Source organism: Aquarana catesbeiana, linkage group LG04, assembly GCF_042186555.1.
Source record: "Aquarana catesbeiana isolate 2022-GZ linkage group LG04, ASM4218655v1, whole genome shotgun sequence".
Lineage (NCBI taxonomy): Eukaryota > Metazoa > Chordata > Amphibia > Anura > Ranidae > Aquarana > Aquarana catesbeiana.
This window is the reverse complement of record NC_133327.1, coordinates 145,135,529-145,156,354: the sequence shown is the minus strand read 5'-3', so window position 1 is coordinate 145,156,354 and position 20,826 is coordinate 145,135,529. Positions and strand designations below refer to the sequence as shown.

At 44.8% G+C, this 20,826-nt stretch overlaps 1 protein-coding gene across 1 annotated transcript; it reads right to left on the bottom strand.

Moving 5' to 3' along the window:
- Positions 1-7,592: 7,592 nt before the first annotated feature.
- COPS9 (COP9 signalosome subunit 9) lies at positions 7,593-20,685 on the bottom strand. The gene is made up of 3 exons (XM_073625840.1): positions 20,531-20,685; positions 10,593-10,665; positions 7,593-7,755 (listed from the first exon to the last, which is right to left on the bottom strand). The coding sequence occupies exons 1-3, from the start codon at positions 20,591-20,593 to the stop codon at positions 7,718-7,720; spliced, it is 174 nt and encodes a 57-aa protein (XP_073481941.1). The 5' UTR covers positions 20,594-20,685; the 3' UTR covers positions 7,593-7,717.
- Between the last annotated feature and the right edge of the window lie 141 nt (positions 20,686-20,826).

Here is a 20,826-nt window from a genome sequence, read left to right as displayed (position 1 = left end):
GGACCTAGGGGAGATAATTGAGGAGGAGGTGTGGACGAAATGGTCGACCATGATGCACAAAGGAATACTCAACACCTCATTGGTGGAGGCAAATTATAAAGTGTTATCGTGCTGGTACCTTGTTCCGACAAAGCTAGCAAAAATATACCCTGGTACCTCTTCCCTGTGCTTTCAGGGATGCGGACAGGAGGGAGATATGTACCATGTCTGGTGGTCCTGCCCGAAGGTTCTGGATTAGAATGTTTAACCTAATCTACTCCATGACCGGACAAAATATAACTAGAAGGGCTAAAATGGGGTTGTTCAGTGATCTTCTAGGGGAGATCCCCAGATATCTGCGCACTCTCATATCTTTCATCCTTCTAGCAGCCAAAATAACCATTGCACATGCATGGAAATCGCCTGTAATCAATATTGCCCTGGGGAAACACAAGATCTCATGATCAATGAAAAACTGACTAGTATCCATCGGGATAGGCAAACTAGGTTTGAAAAGGTGTGGAACCCCTGGATCGCTTATCTCCAGGCTCCTTGAGAGCGTGACAGGTTTGTGGGGGGAGACCCGGAGTGAAGAGACCCACCCAACTCTACTCTTTCCTGATTCTTCCCCCACCCTTTTTTTTTTCTTTCTTTTCTTTCCTTCTTTTTCCTTTTTTCTTTAAATTTTCCTGTTACCAGCTCTGTAATGCCGTGTTGCAAAATTTTGGTAGGATGCCAATAGGAGACAGTAATATCTCCCCAAATACGCTATATCCTTGATTGCTATAGTTCAGTGATGTTTACTGAGTTAGGAACACTGATTTTATATCCTTGTTGTGATTATTTTATGACGACTATTTGAACGTGAATGTCTGTATGTTGATTAATCTTGTAATAAAAACCATTGAAACAAAACAAAAAAAAAAAAAAAAAGATTACCGTAGACAAATATGAAAGATGTTAAGAGCCTCTTGGCTATACATAGTTGCAAATGTGTGTTGAAGGTCATAAACACAACTTTCCTTACATGCAAGATGATCAGCTTTCATACTATTTTGCAGCCAGTGTTTTGAGAAACTGAGAAGACAGTTCATAAACAAGTGACTGCCTCACAGTGCTACCAATATTCAGACTCTCATAGTGCAGACATCAGGGAGCACTGGGATCCCAGGCTAGGCTGGGGCAAGCCAAACTGCAAAACACACTGGTCCCTTATCCTAAGACATTCAACCTACAATCAGAATAATTATCACATTTATGTGATGCCTACCAGTAAATTGTTTACAATTTTTTAGGCAGGTTGAAAAAAATGCTGTAAAGAAAGAAGTTTGTCAAAAATATAAATTTAATAGTTTATTTTTATCAATATACAAAATGCAAAGTGAGCAACGGGAGAAAAAATCCAAATCAAATCAACATTTAGTGTGACTACCCTTTGGCTTCAAACCAGCATCAATTCTTACATTTGCACACTCGCACAAAGTCTGGGATTTTGTAGAATCAGGCTGGGTTCACACTGGTCCGACAAACGCTCCGACATTGGGAGCTCATGTCGCATGACGTGTGAAATTTAATGTTTCCCTATGGGAGCCGTCCTAACTGGTCCGACACAAGTCGTTCCGACTTTAGAAATGCTCCCTGTACTACTTTGGTCCGACTTTGATCCTACTTCAGCCTATTGACTATCATTGAAGTCGGATCAAAGTCGGATTGCCGTCTCGCATGATCCGACTTCGGCACGCGACTTGTGCTCAGATCATCTTGAGGGGAACTCCGCGCCAAATTTTAGATAAAAATCCGGCATGGGTTCCCCCTCCAAGAGCATACCAGGCCCTTGGGTCTGGTATGGAACTTGAGAGGAACCCCCTACGCCGAAAAAGCGGCGTGGGGGGTCCCCCCAATCCATACCAGACCCTTATCCGAGCACGCAGCCCGGCCGGACAGGAATGGGGGTGGGGACGAGCGAGCGCCCCCCCCCCTCCTGAACCGTACCAGGCCGCATGCCCTCAACATGGGGGGTTGTTGCCTTGGGGGAGGGGGGCGCGCTGCGGCCCCCCCACCCCAAAGCACCTTGTCCCCATGTTGATGAGGACAAGGGCCTCTTCCCGACAACCCTGGCCGTTGGTTGTCGGGGTCTGCGGGCGGGGGGCTTATCGGAATCCGGGAGCCCCCTTTAATAAGGGAGCCCCCAGATCCCGGCCCCCCACCCTATGTGAATGAGTATGGGGTACAGCGTACCCCTACCCATTCACCTAGGAAAAAAGTGTCAATTTAAAAAAAAACACTACACAGATTTTTAAAGCATTTTATTAGACAGCTCCGGGGGTCTTCTTCCGACTTCGGGGGTCTCTCCGGTTCTTCTCCACGCTCTGCGGATCTTCTGCCGGGCTCCTCCGCTCTCTTCTGCTCTTTTGCCGCTCTTTTGCTAAAGCGGAGGAGCCTGGTCTTCAATCTTCTGCCTTCTGCCTTCTGCCCTCTTCTCCTGATGTTGACACGACGCTCTCTGGGGCTAGAATGCTCTCTGTGCGCTCTGCTCTGACTTATATAGGCGGTGACCCCGCCCCCTTATGCCGTCACAGTCCCTGGGCATGCTGGGACTGTGACGTTTTAGGGGGCGTGGTCAGTGATGACCACGCCCCCTAAAACGTCACAGTCCCAGCATGCCCAGGGACTGTGACGGCATAAGGGGGCGGGGTCACCGCCTATATAAGTCAGAGCAGAGCGCACAGAGAGCATTCTAGCCCCAGAGAGCGTCGTGTCAACATCAGAAGAAGAGGGCAGAAGGCAGAAGATTGAAGACCAGGCTCCTCCGCTTTAGCAAAAGAGCGGCAAAAGAGCAGAAGAGAGCGGAGGAGCCCGGCAGAAGATCCGCAGAGCGTGGAGAAGAACCGGTGTGCACAGAGCTAACTACAGCTTTCCCTGAAGCAAAGTTTAATATGCTAGATTTCCTAAAAACAAGACTGCAAATAAAAATTATATAATTTTTTTTTTCGTTCTGACCATACCAAAGAAAGAAAATATATACCAAGCCACTATGAGATACCTTATTAAAATATTTCAAAAATGTATTACTGAACAGAAAGGGCATAAATATTCGTAAATCATGTAAGTATATCTGAAAATCCTTCTGTATCATTTTTACATGAGTTAAAAAGTACCTGTCACCAGCCTATCTTAATACCCGAGTACCTGTCACCAGCCCATCAGAATACCCGAGTACCTGTCACCAGCCCATCAGAATACCCGAGTACCTGTCACCAGCCCATCTTAATACCCGAGTACCTGTCACCAGCCCATCTTAATACCCGAGTACCTGTCACCAGCCCATCTTAATACCCGAGTACCTGTCACCAGCCCATCTTAATACCCGAGTACCTGTCACCAGCCCATCTTAATACCCGAGTACCTGTCACCAGCCCATCAGACTACCCGAGTACCTGTCACCAGCCCATCAGAATACCCGAGTACCTGTCACCAGCCCATCTTAATACCCGAGTACCTGTCACCAGCCCATCTGAGTACCCGAGTACATAGGTGTGAATTATTTAGACGTGCAAGGCTTAATTCACACTTGATGCAGCGCAAATTAACAGCGAATTCGCTGCAAATTTGCATCACATCTAAAAATCGCAAACCTGTTCATGCAAACTAATTGCAGAATGTATGTTAAAGCAGAGTTCCACCCAAAAGTGGAACTTCCGTTTTAAGTACTCCTCGCCCCCTGACATGGCAAAATAAGCATGTCATTTTTTTGGGCGGGGGCTGGGTACCTGGTTTGGAGTGGGACTTGCTGTCCCACTTCCTCCTTCCTAGGTGGCCCCTCCCTCCCGGCAATGTTCTGGGACACGTGACAGGTCCCCGAACATTGCCTGGCCATTGACGGAGCGCAGCGAGGCTCGCCCGGTTGTGAAGCCGTAAACTCTCACAGCCAGGTGCCCAAACTCACAATGTCGGCGCCGTGAAGAGGAGGAGGAGAGAACAGAGGCTTCGGGCAGCCGCATCGCTTTACCGTGGGACAGGTGAGTGTCTGTTTATTAAAAGTCAGCAGCTATACTTTATGTAGCTGCTGACTTTTAATAAACTCAAAGACCAGTGGAACGCCGCTGTAAGTTAATGACACCCCCACAATCCGTTTGCAAAACACAGCATGCTTTGCAGAATCAGATCGCATGGGTGGGAAGACCCATGCGATCTGATTCTGGTGCGGACCAAAAAAGGGTCCTGCACGAGTTTGGTCCAAATGCGATGCAAATTCAGCCAGTGTGTATGGCGAAATTTGCATCGCACAGACATGTGATCTGCACAGCAATGCGGTGCGAATCACTTGCAATATCTGGCATTGCACTAGAGTGAACCAGCCCTGAAACTTAGAGTCTACAAACTATGGCATATAGTATGTATATATATATATATATATATATATATATATATTTGAAATGTATTAACCCCCTGATATACTGACTGCCAAAAAATGCCAGAACTGTAAAACCAACTCCAAAATTAACAATTTTTGGAAGGTAACCACTCCAAGGTATTAGAAGCAGTAAGAAGCACTGTAAGTTTTTTTTTGAAAGTTGTAATTGTAAATTGCAAGTGGTTAGCACTTCTGCCTGGCAGCATTAGGATTGTCAGTTTGAATCCCAGCCATGTCACTGCCTGCATGGAGTTTGCATGTTCTCCCTTTGTCAGAGTGGGTTTCCTCCCACACTCCAAAGACATGCTGGTAGGTTAATTGGCTCCTGTCTAAACTGGCCCTAGTATGTATACATGCAAGTTATGCCGTGTACACACGGGCAGACTTTTCGGCATCAAAAGGTCCGACAGTCTTTCCAACGGACTTTCGAACTAACGGACTTGCCTACACACAATCACACCAAAGAACGACGGATTTGTACGCGATGACGTACGACCGGACTAAAATAAGGAAGTTGATAGCCAGTAGCCAATAGCTGCCCTAGCGTCGGTTTTCGTCCGTCGAACTAGCATACAGACGAGCGGATTTTTCGACCGGACTTGAGTCCGTCGGAAAGATTTGAAACATGTTCCAAATCTAAAGTCCGTCTGATTTTCGACCAAAAAAGTCCGCTGCAGGTCCGATGGAACCCACACACGGTCAGATTGTCCGACTGATTCATCCCGTCGGACCAGTCCGGTCGAAAAGTCCGCCCGTGTGTACACGGCATTAGGGATCTTAGACTAATCTTCAGAGTACGGACTGGCGTGAATGTATAATATGCATGTAAAGCGCTCACAACACAGCATAGGCATGATTATATCCCAAAACATATTCTTCTGTGCCTCCAAGGTATATGGATACAATGTGAGAATTTTTTGCCACGAGAAGCATAGAGGGACCCAAAATCCAAGGAGCACATTCAGGCTTTTAAAATGCATAAATAATGCAATAATTCCTGACTACCTATCACACACCTTGAGGTCCTGAAGGGCCAGCATGAGAAAACATGCACAAAATGGCCATATTTTGCAAAGTAAATCCTCCAATGTATTTAATTAGAGGCATAGTAAAGCCACTAGGTGGCAGTGTAGGGGTTAAGTGTGTTCTGGGGAGTGTTTCTAACTGGGGGGGGGAGGGGCTGTGTGGCCCGTCACTGATCTCTGCTCCCGATCACAGGGAGCAGAGAACAGTGACACTGTCACTAGGCAGAACGGGTAGATGCTTGTTTACATTAGCATCTCCCCGTTCTTCCTCTCCGTGACGATCGTGGATATCCCCACGGACATCAAGTCCGCGGGACCCGCGATGCGACTCACGGAGCTTGCCGCGGGGTGCGCGCCCACAGGCTGCCTCTCAAAGGGCAACATACAGGTACGTGATTCTGCCTGTACAAGCCTTTCTGCCGCAGTATATCTGCGTGAGGCGGTCAGCAAGCGGTTAATGCACAATAAAAAAAATTGTGTAGAATAATACTTGGCTATGTGTTTTACTTCAAATGACAGTTTGGGGTAGGCAGTTACATTATAAGATAAGAAATAAGATAATTCTAGTGCACAGTAGAAGCATATTTAGAATTAGACCCCAAAACCCATTATTTTACTGCACTCAAGAATATGAATACAATGTGCAAGACCTTTTCATGCCTAAAACTCACCAATGGGCCCACAATTGAAGTAGCACCTTAAAGTGGTTGCAAAACGTTTTTTTTTTTTTTTTTTCATAAAAACAACAAAACATGCCTATACTTACCTGCTCTAGACAACAGTTTATTAATACACACAGTGCACCTCAGCCCCGCCGCCACTTCCTCCTAACAGCGTTTGCTTGACAGCAGCAGGAGCCAACAGCTCCTGCTGCGGTCTCTGAGCCTGTGAGAGATGAGGGGGAGAACCAGCACTGAGCAGCGCCGATCCTCTTCTTCTGAGGTCTCCCGCCAGCGCTCCAGTCCCCTCTTCATCGAGAAAACTGCTTTCCCTGGTGGCACCCATGCGTGCTCGCTCCCTAGTCCCGCTGCTGTGTTTATTGACACAGACAGCGGGTTTGCCCCGCATCACCAGATTTAATTGACAGCAGCGGAAGCAAATTGCTCCCGCTGCTATAAATCTGTCCAATGAGGAGAGGGACAGCGGCGGGAGCCACTGCGCTCATGCATATCACTGAATCGGACGGGCTCAGGTAAGGAAAAGGGAGCAGAGAAGGTTTTTCATCTCCATGTATATAATGCATGAAGGTGAAAAACCTCAAGGCTTTAAGGTTTTTAAGAGGCATGCATCTATGGTGATGTTAACATTGGTGTAAAAGCATTTTTTTAACCTGGTCTAGTGATGATGCGACTGGTATGGTAGTGATCAGGAAAGCTGCTTACACTGGTCTGGTGACACTGGGACTCAAGTGATGGCTATCAGTAACATTGTTGCTGGCTATACTAGTTTGGGCCACTGGCACTGGTGTGGCAGTGATCAGAAACATGGTTTGCTTATATTGGTCTGGATCATCAACACTATTACTGGCGTACACTGGTCTGGTGACACTGACTTGTGTGGTAGTGATCATGAGCACTGTTGCTGGCTGCGCTGGTCTGGCAACACTGGTGTTGTTGTAAAACAGGGACACAACGGCTGGCTGGTATTATGAAACTGTACTGGTGTGGAATCATTGGCCCGGTACCCTGCTCTGTGATCGATTTAGCTGGTGAGAGAATGTTTATTTATAGCCTCAGCAGTGACGAGTCTGTCCATTTAAGTACAATGGTTGGGCAGCAAGTGGTTACAGATGAATTTTACCTTACAAGAATGGACTCTTAGTAATGAACAGTAAAGCACAGTTAACACCAGACTCAAGAGTTTAAATACAATAACACTCAGAGAACTACAGTGTATATGTAGTATCGGTGCAACCCCAATTTAAACTGAATTGCTTTTATAGGTTTTCTTCTTCCATGTTATTAAACATAACAACCCCCCCCCCCCTCCTTTTTTGGAGAACCAGAACACTTGCAATTCCATTAGCAGACCTCACTAAAATCTCATCATATTAAGTACGGCTAAGAAATGGCACCATCTGCATCATGTGCATGAATTGTGACTTTAGACAAAATATAGCTTCAGTCTCAGTCTTTGATTCTACACATTACTTAATAAAATATGAGAACAACATCTACAGGTTAGGTAATTTTATTTACATAGCATACATAAATTAAGAACATATCTTGCTCAGAAATTCAGCATCCACCGTTTACCATCTAGACTCAAAATCCATGAACAATGTTGTGATTTTACAAAATTAATCAATATCATCATCATCAAAAAGGTCCCCGAAATCTGAAAAACATGAGCACAGCGTTAGTACAAGCATTATGCACAACAGCCACTGTTTACATTATTTTTACATATTCTGAAAATGTATATATCACTGAATTTTATAGTCAAACCAGCTACACTAACACAATTTGATTGTATTTTCATATGGTATGACATAAGATAGCAGCAGTCTTATAAAAATTGAAAACAAAAAATGCAGCCCTTTTTTTGTTCAATGCTATATTTTTTCCCCTCACCTTAACGCCATCAGTCCACTTTTTATCTAACTTTATTATAGTACATGAATGCATTATCATATGGGGCTTTCACAGATGATTTGTTTGCCTGCTGCACTAATTTGGGCAGTAAAGGGTTAATGGACAAGTTCACCTTTGTTACATGTTCCCACTCCTGCAGCCTTTTCCCAACCCCTCCCACCCTCATTGTGACAATGGAACAGGGATCTTCTCCCCACACCCGCTGTCACAATTTAAAAGGAACAAGTTCTGTGAATAAATGAACGTCAAGGACCGACCACCTTTGCGGCTGACAACTTGTAGTTTTCAATGAACTACCATGGCGCTAGTGAGCACTATAGGTAGTTCATCTAGTCTTCCTGTCATTGTGTAACTGCCTGCTCATTCAAGGTACGAGCAGATAGATACACTGACAGTCTGCTGGAGTCTGAGGTTGCACCTGTGATCTGTTGATCGTGGGTGCAATGCTTTAAAAGCTCCCAAAAAATACAATTTTGGAAGGTGAACTTATTCCTTTAATTAGTGGCTGAAGTGCTTCAGGAGAATATATAAAGAGAGCAGTGTACCCCAACCAGCTTTTCTTGGGAAAGACTGGTGGTATCCAATCTAAACATATTGGTATAGGCAGGAGGTGACGTCTCCATTAAAGGGGCATTGCTGTAGAGTGTGTACCGTCATCAGAATTTCTCTTTCCTGTGGTGTATAAGCTAGTTGTCAGTGGCCAGGGCCTAGCCTGTTAGGGTTAAGTTGATTAGTACTTCTCTTCCTTGCTCTGCTCCTATTGTACCTGTCATTAGAGACACACATGCTAGCACTGCATTAGAAACACAGCTCAGAAGCAACATGCAGATGGCAATATGCGAGTGTCTTGTTTATTGTTATACATGTCATTTTATTCTTTGTGCTTATTTTTGCACAAAGGATTTGTGTAACAGCACTGCATGAATTGTAGTGTTTGATTTGTGCTGCTTTTGGAGGATTTAAGCTACCCCACATATCTTTTTAAAGGAGAAATATAGCCAAAGCTTGTTTGGCTGCACCCCTATGACCCATTTTAAGCAGCTGGCGCCACAGAGCCGTTCCCGGCTTGAAAAAGATCGCAAGCATATGGTCATGATCCGCCCACGTGCCTGGAATGGCACTTGGCTCAGCAAGCCACTGAGAGCCTGAGCCAGCCGCTACCACCCCCCTCCACAGGCCAGCGCTCCAGTGAGTGCGGGGAAGGGGGAGTAGAGCAGAGAGCTTGTGAGAACCAAGCGATCGGCAGTGTTTGATCGCACGGTTCTCAGTTTTAGAGCCGGCGGGGGACAAGTGCAGAATTGGACCGATGCTGCATACAGCTAGGTAAGTAGGATAAAAAAAAAAAAAAAACACACACACACACGCTCTCCTATTTGCACTTGAGTCATTATTGTCAAACAGATATTTGTCAGCCTAAGCCACGGTTCACATTGGAGCGACTTGTCATACAATTTGACAGGTCAAATTGCACAAGTCCCAGCCTATTGCCAGCAATGGCACTGTTCAAATCAGTGCGACACTAGCTTTGTGGTGCCGCATCGATTTGCAAGAGCAGTACATGTGCAATTTCGGGTGCGACATAAATAGACATCTGTGCATGAAGCCGCACAGATATCTTCAAAGTCACACTAAGATACGGCTTCGAAATCATGCGATTTCAGGTGAAGTCACAGTCAATGTGAGCTGAAGCTTATTCTCTATATGTGGACCAGTTGCAAAGCCTGTACACTGGATGTTAAGTGTTCTTGCACAGCAAGGCTGCCAGCAGAATCTTCAGCATCTGACACTTCTGTTACTGTATCCTCCACAGCAATCCGTGGTTCCAACTGCTGGCCACTATCACTAATGTGTCCCTAAGACTCACTGGTGACATAGCAGCCAGCGGGTGGAACCACAGCTTGTGGTGGGAAGTCCAAGCATTCAACAGGTACAGAAGATTCTGCTGGCAACTTTGCTCTGCAAGACCACTAACATCCAAGGAACAGGCTGTACAAGTATAAATAGTATATTTTGAATGGTGTTTATATATATTTTTTTAATCAATGACAGTCTCTCTATTAAAAGAACAGAACAATGAGATGTACATGATGACGTTAGCACAGTAGCATGAAGCTATAATTGACTGTGTATGACCCAGAAGACACAAATTATGCTCTCAAGTGGAGCCTCTTTGATCACCTGTCTGCAGATCTCATGTAAATAATCCTTGTTGACTTCAACAGTGACTGAGCTACCGAAAAATCATTGTGCTGTTTAGACAAAACCTATTTGAATGAGAACGATAAAAGTTCTGCTAATAAAAGGAAAATATAAATCTAGCATCTGCCAGACTACTTGTCAACATCAGTGTATGAGGGGCACTAACCAATGACAACCAGTCACTAATTTCCTTCCTTTATCTTGGCAGCAGTGACATGCATAAACACACAGATCTCTGCTATAATATAATTTTATTTTGGGATCACATTGGTTATTCTGATTCCACGCAGTATTTTGAGTTATTAGCCAGAAATCACTAAAGTCAACCGATAAACAATATATGTTCTCCAAGCCTTGTTGAAGAATATTACTATCACTCACTGTTGAAGTAGTCTAGATGCACAGCTTTCTCATTGGCTGCCAGGTCCATTAGGAGTCCTGTACTTCCCCCAGCCTGTAAAACAAATAACAAAATATATGTTGATTTTCTTTCTATAAAAAAAAATAAAAAAAAAAAAATCCCTGAAATTGAAAAAAGTTATCATAATGATACAAAGCAGGAGAGCAACAAAAGCAGAAGCTGTACTTAGTTCTTCCCATGGGGAAGGTGTATTTTTGAGAAGCATATTTGAGGCTTAGGCAAGGTTTGCGACCCTTCATGGTTGTTTGTATCTAATATGTAACAATAGGTGTTCAGGCAATGAGAGGTTCAGTTATTCAAACGGAACTTCACTCAAAAGGGGAAGTTTTGCTTTTCTTTCCTTTTGTGCATACACCTCCATGCATACAGTGCCCACACCTTGAATCCATGACCCACTTTCCATAGGTCATACTATGCATTGGAAATAATTCAGAGGTCTCCACTAGATCAGATGTACCTTTTACTTCAGTGGACACACCACAGTCACAAATGAGTGTATGCCCCTTTAAAAGGTCTGGGTTTTGCTTGCTGTTATAAACTCAAACATATGCCAAAAAAACCGCCATAGTATAGTACAAGGGTCTCCAAACAAAAGGTCAGTTTACTGTCCTTTAAACTTTAGGGGGGGGGGGGGTTTGGACTGTGGCCATGGGGAGTAGAAAATGTCCTAGTGCCACTGGAAGTAAACAGTGTGCTTTCCTTGGTAATAGGGGGAGGAATTGTGCCCCATCATTAGTGTCAGCGGGAGGAATAGTGCTCCGTTGTCTGTGTCAATGGCAGAAACTATGCCCCACTGTTGCTGATGGTGGGAGAAATAATGCCCCAAGAGCAGGATAAAAGCAAGCAAAGGGTCGCATCCAGCTTCCAGGCTGCAGTTTGGAGACCACTGGTGTAGTGTATTACTGGTGGAGTTGCGGTAACTCAATTTTTAAGGCCCCGTTCACACCTATGCGAATTAGATGCTGCTTACACTGCATCCAATTTGCAGGACATTTTAAAATACATTCATTTGAATGCATCTGGTTCACATTTGTGCGTTGCATTCGCACTGCGCATTGCCCAAAAAACATGTGCATTTTCTAGGCATTGCGGTGCGAATTACAAGCACATTATCTTTTATGGGAACGCATCTGATTCGCAGATGTATTCCATTCTGAACACGAATTCTCTCCTCACTACACCTCCCCCCCTCTCCCTGCTCACTGATCTGCAGCTACAACGGAGAGGAACCGCTGAACAGCTGTTTTTTCTCTTCGCACCGCACATGTGTGAACCCAGCCTAATACATGTTATGCAATGTGGATTTTTATCATGTTTGAGTGCAATTCTATAAAGGAGAAGTACAGACAAAGCGCGTTTGGCCATGCTTCTCCTGTGGATCACTTGAGTGCAGTTCATTCTTCTGCACTCCTGTGACCCATTTTCAGCCGAAAGCTCCCAGCTGACATCACAGAGCCGGTCCAGGCTGGGGAAAGATCACAAAACATATGGGCAAGATACACCCAGAAGCCTGGACCGGCACCTGGCTCAGTCTCTCAGCGATACGGCGAGAGCCTAAGCCACTGCCTCCTGCACTGCCCAGGACTTCAGTGAGCCCAGGGAGGGGGTGCAGAGCAGACAGCTGTGACCGACGGTCAGGGCTCTCTGCTCAGAGCAAACGGGAGAACTGAGCGATCAGCAATCTCATTGCTCAGTTCACAGTCTTAGAGCTGGTGGGGACCAATGCTGCACCCACCTAGGTAAGTATGATTAAAAAAAAAAAAAAAAAAAAACTGTTTATGTCCATTAACCACTTCAATACCAGGCACTTAGACACCTTCCCGCCCAGGCCAATTTTCAGCTTTCAGCGCTGTCGCAATTTGAATGACAATTGCGCGGTCATGCTACACTGTACTCAAACAATTTATCATTTTGTTCCCACAAATAGAGATTTCTTTTGGTGGTATTTGATCACCTCTGCGGTTTTTATTTTTTGCGCAACAAATAAAAAAAGACCGAAAATTTTGAAAAAAAACAAGTTTTTCTTTGTTTCTGTTAAAAATTTTTGTAAATAAGTACGTTTTCTTCTTCAATGATGGGCACTGATATGGCTGCATTGATGGGCACCGATGAGGTGGCATCAATGAGGTGGCACTGATGGACACTGATGATGGGCACTCATAGGCGGCACTACCGATGGACACTGATGGGTGGCACTGATGCCCCTAAGGGTGGCATTGCTGGGCATCACTGCAAAATAATGGTGCCAATCAGTGCCCATTTGTGGGCACTGACTGGGCACATGTGGATGGCCATGGGGTACATACCTGGCCATCCACATGTTTCCCCCTTCCCTGGTGGTCCTAGTGGCGATCCCTGGTGGTCCAGTGTGGTTATCTGAGGGGGGGCTGCGCTGATAAACAATCAGCGCAGACCCCCCCTGTCAGGAGAGCCGCCGATCGGCTCTCCTCTACTCACGTCTGTCAGACGCGAGTGAGGAAAAGCCGATCAATGGCTCTTCCTACTGACACCGTGATCCGCCAGAGGCTCTTTACCAAGATCGGTGGAACGGTGTGTCAGACTGACACACCGCTCCACCGATGGGCGCACGGCGGCATGTTATCCTGCTGGACGTCATATGACGCCCAATCAGGATAACTGAACCACCGCCCGGCCGTCATCTGCTATGGGCCGGGCGGGAAGTGGTTAAAGTGATTAAAAAAAAAAGAAAAAAAAAAAAAAGAAAAAGTTTGCAAATAACAAAACATGTTATACTTACCTACTCTATGCAATGGTTTAGCACAGAGCAGTCCTGATTTTTTTTTTTCTTCTGGGATTCCCCGATAGCACTCTGGCCTGCTCCTCATTTCTGTGAGCCACCATAGGAGGCCACTTCCTATTATGGCACACCTGTGGACTTGCTCCCAAGCTGCAATGTCTACGTCTATAGACACAGACAGTGCGGTTCGGCTATGCCCCCACTCCCTCGTCATACAATTTGATTGACAGAAATGTGAGCCAATGGCTTCTGCTGCTATCAATCTGCCCAGTGAGGAGTGAGAGAGCACAGAGAGAGCCACTGCACTCATGCACTGTGCTGAATCGAGACCAGGTTCATGCAAGTATAAGGAGGGGCTGGGGGGGGGGGGGGGGAGATCCAAGACACAGAAGCTTTTTTTTTTTTACGCTCGTGCAGAATTTTTCTTCTGATTTTCTCATAGTGTGTACACTTTACACAGGAGGTCTGGTACTAGAATTACTGCCCACAATCTGACGTTCATGGTGATACCTCACGTGTGGGGTGTTTGCGCATGTGCAGGACGAATGTGTGTGTTCACCTTTGTGTGCAAGCATGGGGGGACAGGGACGCTTAAAAAAAATTTTTTTTTTCATTATTTTTACACTGTGGCTTTAATTTTTTTTTTTTTTTATTACTTTTATTGTTATCACAGGAAATAGAAAATTGAGTACTGTCCGTGATACTTTTTTTATTTGCACTAACATACAATTTTTCAGGACAAGCTTTAGCTGATAGCAATAGGCAGTGACAGGTACCCTTTTGGAGAGATTGGGGTCTATTAGACCCCAGATGTCTCCTCTGCCCTTAACCACCTTGCCTACTGAGCACTTTCACCCCCTTCCTGCCCAGGCCAATTTTCAGCTTTCAGCACTGTCACACTTTGAATGACAATTGCGCGGTCATGCAACACTGTACCCAAACAAAATTTTTATCATTTATTTGAAAAAGATATAGCTTTCTTTTGGCGGTATTTGAAAATGAAAAGTTTTTCTGTAATAACATTTTTTTAAACAGTTTCACTGATGTGCGCTGATGAGGCTGCGCCAATGGTCACCGACAGGCAGTGCCCTGATGATCAGTGTCCCATGTGTGGATTGTCACTTACCGGCTCTCCGCTCCTCAGGCGCTGTCAGCGTAAAGCGAGGAATGTCGATAACCAGCAAATCCTGTTTACACTGCAATGAGCTTTGATTGGACACAGGTGATCACATGGTAAAGGGGAGGGGGGGAGATGTCCCCTCCCACTGCAATCCAGTGGCTAATTAGCTGCTAGGACTGCTTTTACAAGACAGCCGACCGCCGGTTCTAATAAACTGGTACCAGGAAGATAACTGCGGGCATCTTCCCCGTATAACCACTGGAGCTGAAGTGGTTAAAATTAATTTTAGTGCATTTTGTTCTGGAAATTACAGATTTGATAAACAAAAGGTAAAATATATTGCAGTACAACAAATGCAATGACTGCAACTACAAAGGGTCAGCATAAAGTTCATATATAGGTGTGTGTGTACTCCACGTATCAGATCAGTATACCGTGGAGGAGTGCAAGCTCACATTTCCATTATTTCTAAAAAGGCAAACTAAGGCCATTTCACACTAATCCATTTTGCTCCCGCTTCTGCATTAAAAAAAGTGAAAAGAAAACCGTGTGACCATGTAATTCTACGGAACTCTTCAAACTGATCCATTGCAGGTCCACTGCGTTTAGTAAAATCCTGCTTGCTACATTTTTGGTGCGGTAAAATAAAACACACCTCCCCATTGAAATGCATCTAAAATGTACCCACAGTTACTTTTTTTGCGTCACAGTTTTTTTTTTTTTTTAACAAGCATAAAATGCACCGACAGGCAGTGTTTCCAACCGCCTGTGTTTTTACAGGCAGCCCATAAAAACCGGGCAATTGTTTCATGCCGTAAGCTGAAAAGCCTGCCAGTACTAGTTAAAAAAAAAATGCTTTCAGCCTGTGATGCTCTTGGCTCGGAATTGTGCATGTGCAGTTGCGAACCGGAGGCGGCTGAGAGTCTCCGGAGATCATTACGACTCTGAGTGCTGCTGCTACTTGTACCCTCCTCCGGCACGTCTTATTTCATCACAGGAGATGCCGGGGGAGGGAGGAGTGGACCATAAAATGTAGTGATGTCTTAATAGGAGGGGAGGGCAGCAGAGGGGAGAATGGACTCTCTGTAGCAAGCTCCTGTCTGATGCGGTTGTTTGTGTGTATGAGAACTGATCTGCTTAAGGGAGGACCTTTTCTGAGATCTCCCCCAATCTCTATTACACCTCCCTAGAGTCCCTACCCATTACCTGCTACCAGTTTAGTACACAGGCACAGCCTCCTCTCCTGCATTACCAACTCATGTGTCTGTGGCACTACAAGTCCAAGCATGCCAGTAGAGGGGAGGAAGCAGCAATATGATAGATCAGACTGAATTGTAGATGAAAAGTGCTGGTGTGTATTTGTAAAGTGTGCCTGTATAGTTTATTATCATGTGTGCCCACACTGCCACTCATCAGAAGTCAAACAGACAAGTTCACTTTCAACGTGTGCTGTGTTGCTGACTGCCCATAAATGTCCATACACTGGAGAAAAAAAATGACAGAAAAAAATTCATTCACTTGTTGCCATTTGGAGGCAGCTGAATGGTTAACGGTCGAGCTTGTCCTCAGATCTGGCAGCAGTATAAATGTACATCTGTGCGGTGACACCACGGCTTTTATTCACACTTCCCACTGCCTGATACAAGACTGAGCAAAGCAGTTCACCATCCAGCTGCCTCCACAACTGCGCATGCAGTTCAGAGCCGGCAACAAGTGGATTTTTTTTAAACATTTTCCCACCAGCCATCTGCCAAACCGAGGTAAAAAGGTGTGTGAGGTGACAATCATATAAGGGCAACTCTGCACAATCTGATGCATAGGGAGAAAGCTGGAGAAAGTGTCTGCAGAAGCCTGATATTGCACCCCTGATCCACTAATCTACTGATCACAGGTGTAATGCTCTGCAGGCTCCTGTGTAAACGAAATAATTGCACTTTTTGTTTTCTGCAAAAATATGTGCATTGTTATTTTTTCCTTAACCACTTGCCGACCGGGCCATAGCCGAAAGACATCAATAAAAAAAGTGTCCTTCGCGCTCGTCGGACGGTAAAAATAAAAAGATGTGTGAAAAAATCTCAAAGACAGTGAATGGTGAATGTGTAAAAATCACATGTAAAAATAGTTATATTGCAGCAAAATGAGGGTGTTCACACCAACACTTGATAGAGTAAATAATGTATTGGAATTTCGTGCAATATTCTAGTGGGTGGAAGAAATATAGGTATGCCACTACCACCATTATCAATTGTTTACTTACTTCTATGCCATTTTTATTATTTCTAGATACATATTGTATTCACCTTGATGCACTTTATCTATACCATCACCATTAGGTGCTAGTGGCAGCAGAAAAACTGTAGTGTAGAGACAATTGGTCCTTGCAGTGAAGGCTATATATGCCATTATTACCATCTACAATTATTAATTCACTTTTAACACACACTTCATCATTAAAAAATATATTTTGTGTTCACTTTGATGCACTTTATCTTACCTATATTTCTTCCACCCACTAGAATATTGTGCGAAATTCCAATACATAATTTACTCATAGCCGAAAGACGACTACAGAGCGGTCGCCTTATTCTGGGTGGGTGTCCGTGGGAAGGCCTCTCAGAATGTCGCTCTCGCGCGCCCCCTTGGGCGCGCTCCCACAAACATCCATGACCGCCAGGTCCGGAAGACCCAGCGCAGGATTGCGGTAAATGGGCGCTTGTGACGGAGTAAACAAACCGGCGTCATGTCATGACTAGGGCTAGGAGATTTAAAAAAAAAAAAAAAAAAAATCTGTGATTTTCTTTAACCACCTCAATACCGGGCCTATTCTGGCACTTCTCTCCTACATGTAACAACCATCATTTTTTTGCTAGAAAATTACTCAGAACCCCCAAACATTATATATGCTTTTTTATCAGACACCCTAGGGAATAAAATGGCGCTCATTGCAACTTTTTATCTCGCACAGTATTTGCGCAAACATTTTTCAAATGCTTTTTTTTGGAAAAAAAAAACGGTTTAATGAATTAAAAAATAACAAAACAGTAAAGTTAGCCCAATTTTTTTGTATAATGTGAAAGATGATGTTACGCCGAGTAAATAGATACTTAACATGTCACGCTTTAAAATTGCGCACAATCATGGAATGGTGCCAAACTTAACTTAAAAATCTCTATAGGCGACGCTTTAAAATTTTTTACAGGTTACCAGTTTAGCGTTATAGAGGAGGTGTAGTGCTAGAATTGTTGCTTTCACTCTAGCGCATGCGGCGATACCTCACATGTGTGGTTTGAGCGGCGTTTACATATGTGGGTGGGACTTGTGTGCGTTCGCTTCTGAGCGCGAGCTACCGGGGACAGGGGCGTTTTAAATTTTTTTTTTATTTTACACTTTTTTTTTTTAATTACTTTTATTCCTATTACAAGGAATGTAAACATCCCTTGCAATAGGTATCTATGTGACAGGTCCTCTTTATGGAGAGATGCGGGGTCAATAAGACCCCACATCTCTCCTCCAGGCTGGAAAGCATGAGATCGAGAAATTTTTTTTTACTGATCTCATGCTGACAGCCGTGATCGTGGCTTTGGTTATTTCCAGGTACCCGGGCGTGACGTCATAACATCGCGCCCGGGCCTCCGACGGTCATAGAGATGACTGGTGACCATCTGGTCACCAGAAATCTCTATCGTCCTCATCCAGCGCCGGCCGATTCATTCTCCGGGCTCCCGATGGCACGGGAGAGCCCAGAGAAGCACCAGATGGCGGCGGGGGGGGGGGGGGCGTCCCCTCCCGCCGCCTATAAGAACGATCAAGCGGCGGAACTGCCGCTATGATCATTCTTATCGTGCACAGGATAGCCGTCTGAAAATAATGATATCTGAATGATGTCTGTAGCTACAGGCATCATTCAGATATCCCCCCCCCCCCCAAAGTCCAGGACGTTTATATACAGTGGCCGGTTTTGAAGTGGTTAAAAAAAAAAAAAAACCCGATTCACGATTCAAATTTATTTATTTTTTTAGACACTGCGCCGGTCCTGAGGAGCTGCGGGCAGGAGTTTTTAGGCGAGACTGCGGCTTCGGCCTAGTCGGCAGCGTCTAGCCTCGCGGACTAGGCCGAAGCCGCGGCCTCGCCTAAAAACTCCTGCCCGCAGCTCCTCAGGACCGGCGCGGTGAAAAATAAAAAAAATATGAAAAAAAAAACAATTTGCTTAAATTTTGAATCGATTTGACCTCTCAACTCGATTCAAGATTTAAATCGATTTTTTTTCCCCAGCCCTAGTCATGACGCTGGTTCCTCCCTCCCCTCTCTGTACTGATCTGTACAGTGCGAGGGGAGAGGGGGAGGGATCGTTTTTAACAGCGCTGTGGGCTGGATCTGTAGTGCCCACAGCACTGCTCTGTGCCCATACTGTGCAATACTCTGCCAATACGCTGCAATAAATTTTAACAGAAACAAGGATTTTTTTTTTTACCGAATTTTCAGTCTTTTTTGATTTATAGCGCAAAAAATAAAAAACCCAGCGGTGATTAAATATCTAAACTGATCAGAATCCCAAAACTATACCTCTCACACGTGTACAGATAGAGATAGCGGCGCTAATATAAATTGTGTAAAATAATGGGTCAGAGCAGCATAATGCCTATAACCCTCTACTTATAAATAAAAATAATAATAGTGTCATGAAAAATATTATTTTTATCATGAAAAGAAATTTCAAGAAATGAATGAATAAGTTCAACAGTTGTTTTTCAATCTTCTTGTGTGAAAAATCTTCTACTCTTCCACCACACCACCGTGATAGTGACACCACTCCCTCTGAAGAGCGCACTCACCAGATTGTATAGCCTCCCACTCTCGTGTTCGGCAAAACAGCAATTGAACCACACCTGGGTTGCATGTGATGAACCGTGAATCCAATCAAGCCAGCTCCATATGTGAAAAAATGAATAAAGTGCTCCACATAGTATATAAGGATTGATGAACCATCCGTGTAGACAATCCCATTTGAAGAAGTCTTTTTGACGAAACATGTCTTGGGCATGGTTACACGGCATTCCAACGCACTGACATTAGATGCCGCTGTCTGAGGAGGACTACACCGATCGGATGGCTGGGCCTTAGAAGGTTGGGTGAGAGATACACCAGTTTACACTTCAGGTCCGCTGTGACCACGGTGCACCGTTGGATCACTGATCCTGTTGCTTGCTGTGCTTGCTGTGGATTTTTTTTAAAGGCTTTTATGTTTCAGTTTAAAAGTGAGTGTAACCATTGAAGTGTGTTTGAAGTGATTTTAATAAATCTGTCAAAATGGTATCACGCTATGTGGAGCACTTTATTCATTTTTTCACATATGGAGCTGGCTTGATTGGATTCACGTTTTTTTTTTTTTTGGGGGGGGGGTGCCTTTTTACAGGCACCCAGCTCCCCCATCCCCCCAGGGCTCCGCAGCACTGCAAGGAAGTTCACCTCTCTCCCATCTTCTGGGACATGACACAGATCCCAGAAGATTGCCCGGCCAATCACAGCGCGAGTGTCCGATTATTAAAAGTCAGTGGCTTTTTGTAGCTGCGGACTTTTAAATGGGTGGAAGTCCGCTTTAAATACCACTAAAAGAAAGCTCTATTTGTACGGAAAAAAAAATTCCTATGGGTACAGTGTAGCATGAGCGACAATTGTCAAAGTGTGACAGTGCTGAAAGCTGGCCTGGGCAGGAAGGGGTATAAGTACCCTGTAGGCAAGTGGTTAAATATCGAATGTCTTGACTTATAAGGAGAGTTTCTATCATAATTCAGGTCCTCTGTCAGTACATTTTCCAGGTCTTGTCAGCAAAAAAAGTAATTGGGGGTTGGTAACCCTCTTGCCAGGGATGAGGTGTATACAGACTATAGGACACCTCCCCCTCATGTTCACATAGATGAAGAGTGAGTAGCGGGTGAACGTCCTTCTCCAATACACAGGGCACACCTGATAGGGGAAGAGAACAGGCCCAGTATGGAATGTATCAGAGCGCTCCGCCTCACCTCATCCAGGTCCACGTACGGCCCGGCTCCCTCCGGGAACATCTCATCTACGGCAGGCTTCATCTTTCTGCGGACACCACTAGCCAAGACGCCACAACAGGCACTTCCGGGGAACCTCTGCCACACTTCCGGCAGAAAGGTGGGCGGGTCTCTGGATCACTTCCGGCAGGCTATTAAACTTTGTAATATGATAATGATGTGGGGGTTGGGGAGCGTTTTATTTTTCTATTTTATTTTAGAGCAAACCTTTCCTGAGAGGATATTAATGGCTGACAGTACTGACCTCCTTCTATAAG